This window comes from Pseudorasbora parva, chromosome 11 (genome assembly GCF_024679245.1).
Source record: "Pseudorasbora parva isolate DD20220531a chromosome 11, ASM2467924v1, whole genome shotgun sequence".
Taxonomy (NCBI): domain Eukaryota; kingdom Metazoa; phylum Chordata; class Actinopteri; order Cypriniformes; family Gobionidae; genus Pseudorasbora; species Pseudorasbora parva.
The window spans coordinates 8,088,931-8,106,517 of record NC_090182.1 but is presented as its reverse complement, the minus strand read 5'-3'; the positions used below and the strand labels follow the sequence as shown (position 1 = coordinate 8,106,517).

Sequence of the window (17,587 nt, the reverse complement as noted above, 5' to 3'; positions counted from 1 at the left end):
CATCCGCCTCCTGCTGGCCATCAATCAAACGTCTCCTCGTCTCAGACTACATCCATCTCTCTTGTTTCCCTCCTTTATCTGTAAACTCTTACTTTGTACAGAGAATAACTACAATTTAATCTCTTAAAGGGACAGTTCAACCAAAAATTATCCTTCTGCCATTATTTATTCACCCTCATTTTGTTCCAAACATGTACGACTTCTTTATGTTGTGTAATGTAACACGAACAATTGAAAGATTGTGCTGGTTGCTCTTTTTCATGCAAATATACTGAATGGAGAGTGAGGCAAAGGCATCATAATAGTAGTCCATAAGACTCTTTATATTTGGTGATATGAGATGTTAACCATTGTGACCAGATCATTGAGTCAGTAAGAACCAGATCAGTCCAGTTCATAAAACAATTTAAGATCAGAATTGTGAACCAAAATCAACCAGTTAATTGAAAAGATCCAATTCAAAATTGGACATCTGTACTTTTCGTGAATGCTTTTTAAGAGTTTAACTGCTAGTCAGTTCCTCATATAAAGCAATCAATGTGACTTCACAAGATGTGGAAAAGCACTAGAGTCGAATGGAATATTTGTATAGCTCTTTTGCAGCCTTTTTATGAGGCTGTTCGTTGTAATTGCATAAGAAACATGGCTTCTTTTTTCCTTTTGTGTTTCACAGAATTCAGTCATACAGGTTTGGAGCAGCAAGAGTGCGTCAATGCAGTGCTGTTATTGTTAACTAAAAAGCAGGTCTGAAAATGTCTGTATGGACGGGACACCAAAAATCAATCCTCTGCTCAAACTCAGTAATGCCTGTAACTACAGCGACGGAAAGCCGAAGTAAATAAAGACATTACACACAGCCTAGTGGCAACTTAAAGGGGGAGATCACCCTAAAATGAAAAAGAAGTCATCATTGACTGACCCTGCTGTTTTTCTGCGAGAGACGAGTGACCTAAGGCACAAACAGTTTCAAGAACGTGCAGTCAAACACAGAACACCAACGGCCAAGATCAGGGGTTTTGTTAAATAAACAATACATTAAATTTTCATATAATTATAAATGAAATATAATATACGGCCCGTGTAACATCAGACCACAGTGATACTTTTGTGCTGCTGGTCGCTATTCACTGCCTTCATATGGGCAGGCTCGAGCGAGACATTTATTTTCAATAATCTCCTTTTGTCATCTATAAAAGAAAGAAGGGCATATGGCAACAACACCAGGGTGAGTAAATGAGGACTATTTTCATTTTAGGGTGAACTATCCCTTTAAAGGTGACCCATCATGCCATTTTTACAAGAAGTGTATGTGAAGTTTTATAGTTTTAAAATACCCCACAGATCAGTTTTTATACAATGTTAAAATTGCCAATTTTGGGGGTTGAGCAAAAACACGCCAGTCATGTGTGTCCTTTAAATGCAAATTAGCTACTTCTATGAGAAGGTGGAGCTTCAAGAGCTCATTTATTCAATTAATATGTTTTTTAAATGGACTAAAGCAATTAACAATTCGTCAGAACCTCTATTGTGTTTTCCTGAATAGTCGACAAGGCGGCCATTTTGACATCATTGTGTGTGTATTTGGCTGTTTAAGTGTAGTAAGCCGTTTAGTTGAAGTCATTTTGGTACTCGTAAGCTGTTTGAAAGGGCGGCTTTATGAGAGCACACCTTATATAGATCAGTGGTGTGGTGTGTGTGTGCTTTTGCTGTGAGAGCGAAACCTGCGAGTGAGATGAATTAGTGACAGGAGGGGCGTGTGTCTCAAACTGTAAATTCGCCATCGGAGAGAAGGGAGAGTGAAAATGTGCAGTTGGTGTCGCTATTGGAATAGTTTCCGAATCGATGCATAACGAAATATCAATATTCTTAACAACACTAGACTGGGTTTTAAAGGGATAGTTCACTTTAAAATGAAAATTATGTCACCCTCAAGTTGTTTCAAACCTGTATGAATTTCTTTCTTCAGCTGAACACAAGGGAAGATATTTTGAAGAATGTCCGTAACCGTTAACTGGAGCCATTGACTTCAATAGTAGGAAAAAAAAATACTATGGAAGTCGATGGCTCCAGTTAACTGTTTGGTTTCTGACATTCTTCAAAATATCTTCCCTTGTGTTCAGCTGAAGAAAGAAATTCATACAGGTTTGAAACAACGTGAGGATGAGTAAAGGATGACAATTTTCATTTTAAAGTGAACTATCCCTTTAAACAGAGCTTTTATATCATGTGTGTCCAACTCAGGCTTTTTTCTTCCCTTCTTGCATCAGTCGAAACTCTTGACAGGTGTTTTTCTTGCTCCACAGCCACACAATAACTTCACTTTCTGCCATTTTTCACAACCTGAGAGAAGTTGACAGCTCTAGCATCAGTGATTGACAGCCAAATAACCCGAGGCTCACGCTTATATATATATGTATGTCAGCGATGTGACAGACAGCCACTTGTCAACCATGGTTCCATTAATCCAGCACACATCGACTGAATTCGATCAAAATTCAATTCAATTTTCAGACAGGGTCAAAGGTCACTGTAGGGGTTAGTATGGGGTGATGTGTGTTCATACCTGGACATGTAGTCGTTTCGCACCAGTAGGAGGTGCTGCAGCAGCGACAGGAACAGAGATTCAGCTTTAGAGTCCTTCACTGTGTTCATCAAGATCTGGAAGACTTCAGTCACATCAGTGAACACACAGAGTTAAAGAACAACAACAGAGACACACACACACACACACACACACACACACACACACACACACACACACACACACACACACACACACACACACACACACACACACACACACACACACACACACACACACACACACACACACACACACACACACACACACACACACACACCTCATTCTTCAGTCCTTACCCGAATAACTGAAAATACACCTGTTCAGTGCTCATTATTGATAACTAAACTATTAAAAACTATATTATTTTTAAGTAACAAAAAGCTGAAAAAAATACAAATAAATAAGTAAATAATGATGATACAAACTTTTTAAATTGGAAATTTGTTGTAAAGTTGGCATGCTAAAATGATAAATATGTTTAACTTTTTTTTTTAAAGACAAACATCACAAAATTACTACAAATTAAACACAAATTTCAAATTTTGGTTTAGTTTAAATTGACATACTAAAACTACGATCTGAAATAAAACAAATTAGAATATTAAGTGTCAGACTGAATAAATAATTATTTTTAAAAGTTTTACCAAAAAAAATGACCAACTACAAATTAAACTAATTTCAAAAAGAAATTAAAATTTAAAAATATTAGTAAAAACACACACACACACACACACACACATATATATATATATATAAAATAGCATAATTAGTAAGCTATATTTCACTCAGCTCTACTGTGATAATATCTAAGATTACATCATGATGCAACTTTCTCAAATAAATATGAAATAATAATAATCTCAGATAAACAATGTATGTTTCCTTGCCGTTTATCTTGTGAATGAGTGATTCACGCTGGTTATGAGACTAGATTTTCTGATGCCACCTAGTGAACAAAAAGGTCATATTTTGCACGTTTTTATGTATATTTAGTTGTAGTCTACTTATGTTAATTGAGGTGTCTTGCACCAAATAAGTCATAAATTAGTTTGTGATAATTTTTACTGACTCTCTGACTCTTAAATTAGATATTTAAACAAGACAAATGCTTTTTTTACTACTGTGCTTTCTAAATTTAAATTACCACAATTTATGATTGGGAAATATCTTCACATCTGAAATGAGTAAAAAAAAAAAAAAAGACAAAATATAAAATTATAAAAAAGACAAAATCCTGTATAATGTGATGTGACCTTCTATGGAGTGTAAACTAAAGGACCACCTCAGCTTGTAAAAAAAATGTTTCTGCACTTTTGAGACACCTGGCGGTCAGCTTGGGAACTACAATCAAACTTTGTTTAAACCTACAAAGCCATCCTTAAACCCAAAGCTTTTCTAAAGTAACATCCGCAGTGAAGGATATTCCATCTCGATGCGGACGTCATCCAACCGGGAGCGAAGATCTTCAGAGTCTTCTTCAGCCTGCTCTTCAAACACCTGCAGCTGAACCTTGAGCTCCTCGTTTTCTATCGACCTCACTTCCTACACACACACACACACAAAGAATTTAAATGATCTACTGATTCTATTGATCCATCATTCAAAGGTGCTCATGCATATTGTGATTTGATGATTACCCTTTTGCAACAACAAACATTAAAACATTATGAGGTAAAATGAAATACTTTGGGCCAGATTTACTATCAGCTTGCTCAAGCGCAAACCCTCTTTTGCTGTCAAAAAACTACTGTCAGGATTTACTAAAGAGACACACTGATAAATTAGCACTGAAAAGGCGAAGATAGGGTTATTATTGCGGCTGATCTTATTGCATATGCATTTGTAGGAGTTTCCTTTCAGACGCAAAATTTATGGGAGGAGAGTATTTACTGAGGTTAATTTTAATATTTCAAAAAAATATATATAATTAAAACAATTCTTACAATAACATATCGTAACCCCGGTATTGTGACATGTATTGTATCGCTAGATTCTTAGCAATACACAGCCCTATTATTTACCATTGCATCAAATTTTCTTTTTCAAACATGATTTTTTTTGTGTGATTTATAGCTGTACATGTTGTCATGAGATAAAGTTATTGTAAAACATAATTTTAATTTTAACTTTAAATTTAAAGTTAATTTTAACTTTGTAAGGTACAGAATTCTGTCAAGCGCATCATATATAGAACCTTCCGGGGGTTCCATTATGGTTCATTTTATTGATTTAGCTTTAAATGATTAATTAAACAGAAAATCACCAATTAAGCATAACAAGTATTATGCAATCATTTAAGGCAGAAGACGTGAACCCTAGAGTTGTATATAGGACCTATAGTATTGAACTGCATGTGTGTTAGCTGTGCGGTTTCTCTGGTGTCTGTAACAGACACCCTAAGTGTGTGTTCTGACCTTCAGCATGTCTTTGAGTCCCAGTCTCATGAGCTCTGATCTCAGGTGGATCCTGAAGTCCAGTTCCTCCACGCGACTGATGAGAGCGTTGATCAGCTGCATACAGCCCGCCTGCACACACACACACACACACGTAAATGACCGGGCTTTTGGGAGAGTGTTTCAATCAGCATCATTAGCGCAGGTGAGGGGAATGTATCAGCAGCTTGTGTTTGACCTTGAGAGTGATGGAGTTTTTATTCATGCCGGACAGCAGCGGCTGAAACCTCTCGATCTCCTGCTCTTCGGCCTGTTCAGTGATGCACTCCAGAACACGCTCATGACTGAAACACACACACACACACACAGTATGTCATCTTACACTTTTAATAAGTGGATTATTTGAGGTGCATCTTAAAAGCGTCCGTCTCAGCCGTAGATCCTAAATCTCATCTGAGGTTGTCATAAACATGAAATGATTGGGTATGTTTGGGGACCAACGAATGGTATTTTACACTGACTGCAAGAATTGTAATTGCGAGCTGTGGGAAGATTATTAGTTAAAGGGGTCATACGATGCAATTTCTTGTTTTCTTTTCTCTTTAGTGTGTGATGAAGCTGTTTGTGCATGTATAAGAGATGCAGAGTTACAAAGCTCAAAGTCTCAAACCCAAAGAGATATTATATAAGTTAAGGCTCAGCCACACCGTCCTAAAACGCTTCGTTCAAACACACTCCCACATCTATACATCAGTCTGTAAGGGCAGAGTTTGTGACTATTCATATGCGAGTCGAGCAGTATAGAGTAGCGCTTGTTTGTCATTTCTACGGTAACATTTGCAGACTTACCAATCTGATACGTTCTGGTTCAGTCGCGCTGGTAACGCTGATCGATCAGTTTGGTCATCTGCATCATCCGGATCAGATTCAGGCTCGAATTGATAAGGTAGGACCGACATTACCATCTGTCAATATTGCTTTGGGAGCTGATGTTCCAAATATGGTAAGAAACGTGATATTTCCGTCAGACGCTTAAGGTATTCGGCCAATGCACTGGATCGCTGGCCAATCAGAGCACACCGCGCTTTTCAGAGCGATGAGCTTTGTAAAAATCAGTGCGTTTCAGAAAGGAGGGGCATAAAGGAGCAACAATAAAGTACTCTGTGTGTGAAAAAATGACTTTTTTTTTAACCTAAAACCATGTAAACGCATTGCATTTAACCAGATACACAAAATAATGTTATTTTTAGAACCATCATATGACCCCTTTAAATAATGACTTACTGGTGTGTAATTGGGTTTGTTCTTCACTTTAAGACAGCTTTCTATTGTTTATATTCAGTATATATTAATGTTTTAATTGAGCTTTTATTTGTATATTTTGTAGTTTTCTTATTTTGTATTTCATATTTCCATACAGTTATTTATTTTTCTCAGTTTTACTCATATTTAATACCTAAACGTATTGTTGTTTGTTCCTAAGTTTAAGTTTTTCTTTCTGATATTTATGTTTTATCTTAATTCTATATTTTAAATACCGAAAACTATTTTGATTAGTTTTATGGCTTTAGAAGTATGAAATATAATGCAACTGACAATTTTTTCATCCTTTAAAATCATAAACAGAAGTTCAGACATTGTCTAACATTTTTTGTGAAATGAGAAAATAGCAGTTGAACCCATGGTTATTATCATTAACTAAAACCATAATTAAAAATTCATTACTTGAAATAACCATCTACTAAAATAAACGAAATAAAAATTAGAAATGTTAACTTTGGCAGCAAGCTAAAATTAGACGTTTTTGTATAAAGTATATATGTATTTTGTATTAAGTACTAACATAACTAAAACTAAAGCCTAGTAAAAACAATATAGACATAAAAATAACATTATTAAAACTTTAACTGAAATGCAAACAGAAAAAATGTTTAAATATATAAATAATACTATAATAACACTGGCCAGAACAAAATAAATGTTAAATAATAAAAAATAAAACTAGTGTTGTCAAATTGATTAATTACATCTAACACAAGTTTGTAAGTGTGTGTGTTTGACAGCACTGGTAACACTATAATCTCTGTAATTTATAATGAAGTGATAAGTAGTGACAATAATAATGTATTTTGTCTGTTTTCTATCCCATAGTGATCCTAAACGACTGTTACTATGGTAACCTCCTCATATGAACATTATTTATGTTCTTGGGCATCTATTTGGCACCAGGCAAAACTGCACTTGAGTGGCAAAAATGCTGTCTGGAAAATTTTTTTTTTTATTTGTTTATTTGTCAGGGACAATGCAGCGCACATTATTACATACATAATTGTCATAGACAAGCCATAACAAAAAAATGTATAGATGTGTTGCATAAAAGGTTTCTAGCCAATAGGCTAATTTGCAACCCCAGTCCCTGGTCAGGCCTTTCTAAAAAAAAAAAACAAGACTCACGTGTTGCCTGGATGCTCCAGGATACAGATGGCAGACAGCAGTTTGACCACATCTACCATCATGTGCGGGACTTTCGGATTGATTGATCGGACGAGGAGAGGGATTCCCTCTGGTGACGTCAGCATGGCTTTAAGACCGTGCTGAAAGAGAAAGAGACGTTAATAAAAGTTTCCATATGAGTCTGTGATATATGTGTATTCAATATGAGCTCGGATCTGCTCTCACCTTGTTGTTCATGAACGCTTTGAGACATCGAATGATCTCATGTTGACATTTAACACCAATCCCAGCATTCCTGTGAAACACAGAGTGAATGAGACAAATCGCATCATAATGTACTCAATGTGTATTTTGAAATAATTTGCATATGAATAGTTCTGATCCTGGACGTTAATTGTTCAATACAGCATATCAGCTAAAATACACTAATCATACATTTACAATGGTACCTGGTATCTTATTTATTATTTTGTCTTGTAAATATAAATGCAACTGCAACTCCTTAAATCCGATTAGCAGGTGCAAAAGAAAATAATCAGATGAATCCTGCGCAACACTATTATACTTGTATTTTATATTTTACTGCAACATTTCGGTTATGAGACCTTCATCAAGAATTGATTTATATACATATGTATGTTTATTTGGTTTTTACATTTTTCTCCCAGAATGCTTGTTTAATATTTGCTTTAAAAAAATAATCTAACTAGTTTTAGTAACATTATTACAACACTAAACATAAAATAAATATTTAGTTATCAAAACGTTCCCTCAAGGCATAATCAGTCTTATAAAGATCTTCAAAATCTTGAAAATTAATATTTTGTTAATGTCTTACAAGGGTTCTTCTCGCTCATCTTGAAGTTTCTTGAGGAACGTCAGAAGCAAAGCCAAACCCTCGGCTCCAAACGTCTGGACCCAACTGAGAAAAAAAAAAAAACACACAACAGTCAGCTAATATCGGACACACGGAAACAGTTAACTGTAATTTTGTGTGTCTGTCTATGCGTCTGTCTGTCGGTCTGTCTGCGTCTGTGTGTCTGTCGGTCTGTCTGCGTCTGTGTGTCTGTCGGTCTGTCTGCGTCTGTGTGTCTGTCGGTCTGTCTGCGTCTGTGTCTGTGTCTGTCGGTCTGTCTGCGTCTGTGTTTCTGTCTGTCTGTCGGTCTGTCTGCGTCTGTGTGTCTGCGTCTGTCCGCGTCTGTGTGTCTTCGTCTGTCCGTCTGTCTGCGTCTGTGTCTGTCCGTGTCTGTCGGTCTGTCTGCGTCTGTGTGTCTGTCAGTCTGTCTGCGTCTGTCTGTCGGTCTGTCTGCGTCTGTGTGTCTGCGTCTGTCCGTCTGTCTGCGTCTGTCCGTGTCTGTCGGTCTGTCTGCGTCTGTGTGTCTGTCGGTCTGACTGCGTCTGTCTGCATCTGTCGGTTTGTCTGTGTCTGTGTGTCTATCTGCGTGTCTGTCGGTCTGTCTGTGCGTGTGTGTGTCTATCTGAGTCTGTGTGTCTGTCTGCACGTGTGTGTCTCTCTGCGTGTCTGTGTGTCTGTCTGTCTGTCGGTCTGTCTGCGTCTGTGTGTCTGCGTCTGTCCGTCTGTCTGCGTCTGTCCGTGTCTGTCGGTCTGTCTGCGTCTGTGTGTCTGTCGGTCTGACTGCGTCTGTCTGCATCTGTCGGTTTGTCTGTGTCTGTGTGTCTATCTGCGTGTCTGTCGGTCTGTCTGTGCGTGTGTGTGTCTATCTGAGTCTGTGTGTCTGTCTGCGCGTGTGTGTCTCTCTGCGTGTCTGTCGGTCTGTCTGCGTCTGTCGGTCTGTCATGCGTGCATGCGTGCGTGTGTGTGTACCTGACAGGGTTGTTGTTCAATGACACCCGCAGTGACTCCAGGCAGCTCAGTAACTGTACGTCTCTCAGATCGGTCTTCAGTTCCTGGATGTATATCAGCGCCGACTTTGAGCTCTCCTTCTGACTCCTACCCTAAATAACACAGAAGGTAGAATAAGTTTACAGTATGAACAAGTGCAGTGCTCGTCTTACACACCTGTAATGATAGTCTAAAGCCTCATGTTCACATGAAAGCTTTTGTCAGTACGTTCTTAACGTCTTAAATTTGTTCTTAACGTATTACGTTTGGTATAATACTAAACTTACTGTTTATCTCATTTTGCCGTCACTGTATTCTGTTTGCACCTTATTGTGAATCTTTAAGATGCCATTTTAATTAGCAGCCTAAATAACTGTTAGTTTGCCACATTGTGTCACTCAATGTATATAGCCTATTGATAAGACGTGATGTATAGCCTATGTAAAGATGTGTAGCAGCCTATAATTTAATTCAGTGACATTTCTTTGTAGCAAACCACACACTTATACATAAACACTATTCACCAAACACTATTATAAAGTCGAGATCACGAGAAAATATAAAATCGAGATGAGAAAATATAAAGTCGAGATTACGAGAAAATTGTTATCTCGAGATCACAAAAAAATGAAGTCGTAATCACGAGATAATACAGAATTTTTTTTTATCCATGGCCGTTCAGGGCTTCCCTAGTTTTGGCCATAGTCTGCTGGTTTACTTAGCTTCTTTTCAGTATACCACATTAAATATGCCACTTAGTACTAAGAAATTGCTGACTTGTGTCCAGCAGTGTGTTCTGCTCCACTGGCTCTAATCCGACTCTAGTCTGGGTTTTGTTGGCTGATTCAACATGTACACTCAGAGTTGGTGAGAGAGAACCCTGATTGGCTGTTCAGCTTAGTAAACGAGTCAATACACAAGAAAAAGAGCAAAAGTGATCAATGTGAGCAAGTAAATCAAAACTGAACAGGGCTCATACACAAAATATGATAGATTTAAATATGTCATAGATGATAGAAATCTGATGAGAATCATCCAAGTAAAACTATTTGAAACTAGTCGTGTGGCAGTGGAAAGAAAGGACATGGATAAAGCCGATTATGATCCAGACGAACAGCGGCTGTGTCCTCTCTGACATCTGTAGAGAAATCTGAACCACATCCTGTGTGTGCGACAGGAAGAGCATCAAACCGCCACAGGAAGAGCACCTGATCATGTTCATCACCTCTGAGACTCACTGACTGATTCACAGAGGCTGCGTCCCAAATTACACACTCTTGACTAGGTACTTATTTTGAATAAGCAATTACTTCACGACCGCTAAAAAGTGTGATCTATATAGTCTGTAGTATGAATGTAATGTGGCCAACCAGCGTCAGTTGCATCGCTTTACTTTCATTCATAAATCCTCTCCTGTGGCCTCATAAAGTCAGTATCTCGTGGGATAGTAAAGTCAGTATCTCGCCAGAAGTAGAAGGTCATCCGAGGACTGCCTACTCTTTTATGAATTCGGACATGCTACTCATCACATACCGTTTTTTGCCCACTATACAGTAGAGAAGCATACGATTTCGGATGCAACCAGAAATTTAGATAGATTGTAAAATCAATGTGTGTGTGTGTGTGTGTGTGTGTTCTTACAGCATTGGATGTGTGCAGATACTGAGACACCATCTCTCTCTTGATAACGATATCCTTCTTTCTCAGCGGCTGCTGCTTCTCCTCATTCAGATTCATATCCACCTACAGACAGAGAAGTGTTTTTGTAAAGGGAAAAATATATATACTTATATAATATATAAATATACACTTATATATATACAGAATATATATATCAGGCCCGTAGCCAGGCTAGTCGGGGGGGGGGGGGGGGGGGGGGGTTGTTTCTTCCAAAAAGTGGACCTCTCTCACATCATATTTACCTCAAAGTTGGCAAATTACTAATCAAATCATATACCACCTTTTTCAGTCCACCAAGTTCGAATCAGACAGAACAATATGCTAATGTGTTTGTTTCATGTTGTGAAACATGATTTTTGAAGAAGTCACAAAATGTACATTTGTAGGATTACTAACTTATAATTGGTGAGGAAACAAAGGTGCTTTAATGATTTGGCCTATCCTACTGCGTGCACACACACAGAGACACGCCCTAGGTAGTAACGGGGGTTGGGGGGCATGCTCCCCCGAGAACATTTTTCATTTCTCTGATCTACATATGAGCATTTTAAGACATTAGAAAGCCAAAAAAATTATGATAAATAGCTTTAAAACTAAGTCAGTGGGCAGTAAATTATTTGTCAAGTCCTGCTCTCTCATCTCCATCAATTCTCTCTTGCCCTCTTCCCATCTTAAAGCAGTCAACAAAATAAAGGGTACATTTATATTTAGAATATTTTTAATTAATCACGTTATAAATTAAACAAAGGTTTATTAGTTTGCCTGATTACTTGTATCAGTAGTTTAACATTTCAATCCTAAAACAGCTACCAAATATGAAATGTTTAGCTACATCTTATCTCGCACAGTATGACCATTAACTGAAGCTTCGCGCTGGAATTTGTGCTCAGCACCTTCAGTGAACATTAAGCCCGCCTACTTTGTTTTGATTGGTCATCTTAAATGTTTTGACGAGCGGTGACAGACACAGTCACGGACCACAGGCAGCTCAGATAAGATGATGCATTGGTGCAAAGTAATACTATATTATAAGGCAATTATTTCACAACATTTATAGCCTACACATCGGACAAATACAGAGGTCTGGATTCAAATTATTGGCCGCATTACTCAAACACTTGTTTATTACAAAAAGAGGACTTAAATTCTGGACCTTTGGTGGTGGGGTGTTTGTTCGATGAATTAAAATATTTAATAAAAATTATATCATTAATACAGATAATTTTATTTGTGAAATAAATACAATTATTTATATATTTTTATAAATGTATAAAAAAATCATACATTTTAGCGTGAAAATTATATATAATAATTTAACAAAATAAAAAATATGAATGTATTCATTTACATTGAATTGAAATTTGAGTTTATGAATAATTATATATGTTTTTCATTCATATTACTTTTAAAAAATAAAAGTAAACATCCAGCCAAAAAGAGTTTTTATGAATAATGTTTATCATCATTTAAATATTTATATTTTTCAAATTTAATTAAAAAATAAGTGATCTGAAAAGTGTTGACCCAAATAACTCTTTAGTATTTTTGAAAACAGTCGAAGTTGTTTAGTGTTTAAAATAAAAAAACAAAACAACTCAAAAAGGTAATAAAACAGCAATGTTTTAAAAACAGACAATTTACAAAATCTATTACATATATATATATATATATATATATATATATATATATATATATATATATATATATATATATATATATATATATATATATATATATATATATATATATAACACAATTTTACAAACGAGGGCATCCCAAAACAAGGTTGAGAGATTGTTCTGAAATTTAGCTCACCTCTGGTCCCCAAAATAAAAAACTAGGCGCGCACACACTCACCAGCATCTGCTCAAACAGCTCCAGCACATTGTCGTCTGACAGCTCGTTCAGCGACGCTGACTGAGACGGCACTTCATACTGGGCGGCCGACGAGTGTCTGGTTGGCATCGTGCCCGACTTCTCCTTCTTCGTCCGCATGCTGGTGAATCGCTCCAGCTGACACAGGGCCAAAGAGAAAAAGGTCAATGCTCGGAGCACAGCAGACACACAACAGGAGGATGTTTATACTCTGGATCTTGTTAGTCATTGCATGTTCAGAATGGTATACTAACATCCTACACTTTACACACAGAGTGTGTGAAGTAACAAAGAATTTTCAGAAGATGCACAATATACCCAGAACTCATTTAAAGTCTTAAACTCAATATCCCATGATGCAATGTGCTCAAATTGACCTCACACTTCCAGTATGATATAGCATGCTACTGTTGGAAATGCTTATTGTCACACACTGCACAAAATCACTACGCAGTGAGCAGTGTGTGCCATACACACACTAGTATTCCATTCTGAACAGAGAAACGTGGAGTTTAATTAGACAAAACATTCCCTGCTGGGATTGGTCAACTCATATCATATCTCTTATTTAATTGTCTTCATATTCTTATCTTGAATCTGTCAATCAACAAGAATAAAATGTGCTTGAGGAAATTCCAGAACAATCATGTAATCCGGGAGAATCCCGCTCTCCTGAGGAATCTGTTCAAGTCCAAATTTACAGAGAGTCGTCAGCACGTCCTCATCACATTCAGCACTGAGCAGCAGAATCTGAATGATGATGAATTAAACTACTGGTAGAGGACCTCTGGACAATAATCATAACTAACGCTGTTATAGCCGATATCATGTTTTTTTGCCCCATGATAATCTCATACTTTCAACAAAGATTTTGATGTGTAATGACAAAAAAAATGTAAAACCTACATGGCACTATACTTCAAATTTTTAACAACATTCTATCTAAGTAAAAATAAAATGATTCATGAACTATATGAATATTTCTTTAAAAAAATAAACATTTTAATATTTAATAAATTAACTGATCCACCAGAGAATAATAATAATTATAAATAAGTAAACAAATAATAAGTTTATATACTATATATATATATACACACACACACATTGAAAATAAACAATAAAATTAAATAAATAAATTAGAAGCCAAAAATTAAAATAAATACAATCAAAATAATCAAATGCAATCAAAATGAATATAAATAAATAAATAAATAAATAAATATGTTCAGATTTATCATTATTGTCTGATCAATAATGGAAAAGAAAAACATCAAAAACCCTTCAGACAAACACACATTTGAGCGTGATCTGTGTTTGTCTGTCGGTGTGTTTGTTTGTCTGTTTATCTGTCTGTGTGTGTGTGTCTGTCTTTGTTTGTGTGTCTGCCTGTCTGTGTGTCTGCCTGTCTGTGTGTGTGTCTGTCTGTGTGTGTGTGTCTGTCTGTGTGTGTGTGTCTGTCTGTGTGTGTGCATCTGCCTGTCTGTCTGTCTGTGTGTGTCTCTGTGTGTGTGTGTGTGTGTGTGTGTGTGTGTGTGTGTGTGTCTGTCTGTCTGTCTGTGTGTGTGTGTCTGTCTGTCTGTCTGTGTGTTTGTGTCTGTGTGTGTTTGTGCCTGTGTGTCTGTGTGTCTGTGTCTGTCTGTTTATCTGTCTGTGTGTGTCTGTCTGTGTGCATGTTTGTGTCTGTGTGTGTGTTTGTGTCTGTGTGTGTGTGTCTGTCTGGGTGTATGTGTCTGTGTGTGTGTGTGTGTGTGTGTGTCTGTGTGTGTGTGTGTGTGTGTGTGTGTGTGTGTGTGTGTGTGTGTGTGTGTGTGTTTATTTGTCTGTTGGTGTGTTATCTGTCGGTGTGTTTGTTTGTCTGTGTGTGTCTGTCTGTGAGTGTGTTTTATGACACAAATTTGTATAATGGCATGGGCATTACAATGTAAATATGGTTTATAAGGACATTTCCTGTGTCCTCATAATACAAATAACTTTAAAAACACACTAAACAATGTTTTATTAAAAATGTAAAAATGCAGAATGTTTTTTTTGATGATAGGTTTAGGGGTGGTGGGATACAATGTGTGTGTGCATATTTGTGTGTGCAAAAAGTGGGGTGCATATATTAGTATGTGCTTGTGTGCGTGTCTGTTTGTTTGTTAGTGTGTGTCTGTGTGTGCGTGTCTGTTTGTTTGTTAGTGTGTGTCTGTTTGTTTGTTAGTGTGTGTATGTGTGTGCCTGTGTGTTTGTTATTGTGTGTCTGTTTGTGCATCACATGTGTGTCTGTGTGGGCCTGTGTGTTTGTTAGTGTGTGTCTGTGTGTGTGTGTCTGTTTGTTAGTGTGCGTCTGTGTGTGCCTGTCTGTTTGTTTGTTATTGTGTGTCTGTTTGTGCATCACATGTGTGTCTGTGTGGGCCTGTGTGTTTGTTAGTGTGTGTCTGTGTGTGTGTGTCTGTTTGTTAGTGTGTGTCTGTGTGTGCGTGTCTGTTTGTTTGTTATTGTGTGTCTGTTTGTGCATCACATGTGTGTCTGTGTGGGCCTGTGTGTTTGTTAGTGTGTGTGTGTCTGTTTGTTAGTGTGTGTCTGTGTGTGCGTGTCTGTTTGTTTGTTATTGTGTGTCTGTTTGTGCATCATGTGTGTCTGTGTGGGCCTGTGTGTTTGTTAGTGTGTGTCTGTGTGTGCGTGTCTGTTTGTTTGTTATTGTGTGTCTGTTTGTGCATCACATGTGTGTCTGTGTGGGCCTGTGTGTTTGTTAGTGTGTGTCTGTGTGTGCGTGTCTGTTTGTTTGTTATTGTGTGTCTGTTTGTGCATCACATGTGTGTCTGTGTGGGCCTGTGTGTTTGTTAGTGTATGTCTGTGAGCGTGCATGCGAAAAATCACTGAACGCTGACGTCAGACCGGTTTCTGCTGTCGTCAGCATGAACACTGATCTGAGGTCAGGCGTTTAGCTCTGCAGTGATCGGACTGGTGAAGACAAAGCGTGCGAGACAGACGTATCGTGAGGGGTGAAAGGTCACGGGTGACGTCAGCCGGTGATGATGATGTCAGTGGCGTTACATGGAAGGAGGCGACAAGAGAGTTAAGCCGATGATACTCAGGGCAACATTTTGAGCAGTGTTGCTGAAAGATGGTGCTTGGGCACTTTCCCGTTGAGAATGGGCAAGAAATTTCTATCTGGACATCCAAAGAGAAATGTGTTGCCCATTCCCTATGGGAAAAAGCTCACAGAAACATCTTTCAGCAACATTGTTCACAAAGTTGCCCTGAGTATCAGCGGCTTTAAAGCACACAGAACACACGCGTGTGGACCTACCTCGTCAGGAATCAGCCGTTTCAGAGTCTATACAGGAAGCAGGAAAGAGAAAAATAATGAAAACTATATTCAGAGAGAAGCAGAGAAAGACAAGAAAGAAAAAAAAACACGAGAGCCCAGAGAAAGAGAGGGAGGAAAACATGTGGGAAAGAAAGACAGCAGGTAGTAGAAAGGAATCAAGGGCCAAAAACTATTTCAAAACTATTAATAACACAAAATCATTTCTATATTAGTGAATTGAAGACATGGAAAAAAATCACATATTTCAATCAGAAAGTTATTTTCATTTCTCATTTTCTAAGAGGTTAATAATACATCAGTGTGACAAGCACAATCCTGCCACACGAGGGCAGTGCAGGACAGCAATACACATCAGCGCTTCACTTCCTCTTCCCAGGAAATCAACATCACCTGCATATCATCAGGCCTTTCTATGGTGACCAAACAAAACAATGCTGATTCACCAAATGTTATGAGTCAGTGATAAGAGACGTGACCTCTGACCTCACAAAACAAAACCAGCTGAGATCACGTGACCTGTGCTGAGGGATGTGGATATCCAAAATTACAGATACGTGCATTACAACAAAAAATATTACCACAGAAAGATACAAAAATAGTACATTATCTAAATATGTTATTGTAGCCCATAATAACATGGAGACTAATGAAGGCCAGTCTCACCCATACCAATACAGCTACTAATGTACAAAGTACAATAATTAGATTTTTCACTATTTCTGAGGATGAAATGTGTAATATAGCCAGTCAACATTACAGTGTGATTGAGCGACATCATTTTTAACATTTAAAGCCACAATATGTATTTTTTCATTTTATATAGAGATAGATATAGAGAGATAGATATAGAGAGATAGAGATAGAGAGAAAGAGATAGAGAGAAAGAGATAGATATAGAGAGAAAGAGATAGAGATAGAGAGATAGAGATAGATATAGAGATATAAAGATAGAGAGATAGAGATAGATATAGAGAGATAGATATAGAGAGATAGATATAGAGAGATAGAGATAGATATAGAGAGATAGATATAGAGAGATAGAGATAGAGAGATAGAGATAGAGATAGATATAGAGAGATAGATATAGAGAGATAGATATAGAGAGATAGAGATAGAGATAGATATAGAGAGATAGATATAGAGAGATAGATATAGAGAGATATAGATAGATATAGAGAGATAGAGATAGAGAGATAGAGATAGAGAGATAGATATAGAGAGATAGAGATAGAGATAGATATAGAGAGATAGAGATAGAAATAGAGATATAGAGAGATAGAGAGATGGATATATAGAGAGATAGATAGACATATATAAAATAAAATAAAAACTAATAAATAAAACCTAAACAAATAAATGAATATATGTGAATGTCACAGCATCCCCATTCCCTCCAATCAAATCCCACAAACTCAAGGTGACCTTCTGGAGTGACTGTCAAA

The 17,587-nt window shown here is 37.2% G+C and overlaps 1 protein-coding gene across 1 annotated transcript in view; it reads right to left on the bottom strand.

Annotated features, from left to right (window-relative positions):
* The window catches only part of LOC137092610 (protein diaphanous homolog 1), a 132,555-nt gene that overhangs the window by 85,689 nt on the left and 29,279 nt on the right, over nucleotides 1-17,587 (bottom strand). The window contains 11 exon segments of the mRNA XM_067456914.1: nucleotides 2,564-2,680; nucleotides 4,008-4,126; nucleotides 4,999-5,109; nucleotides 5,216-5,321; nucleotides 7,432-7,571; nucleotides 7,657-7,726; nucleotides 8,270-8,353; nucleotides 9,257-9,387; nucleotides 10,916-11,017; nucleotides 12,812-12,967; nucleotides 16,125-16,151. Of these exon segments, the coding sequence (XP_067313015.1) occupies nucleotides 2,564-2,680; nucleotides 4,008-4,126; nucleotides 4,999-5,109; nucleotides 5,216-5,321; nucleotides 7,432-7,571; nucleotides 7,657-7,726; nucleotides 8,270-8,353; nucleotides 9,257-9,387; nucleotides 10,916-11,017; nucleotides 12,812-12,967; nucleotides 16,125-16,151 (1,163 nt within the window).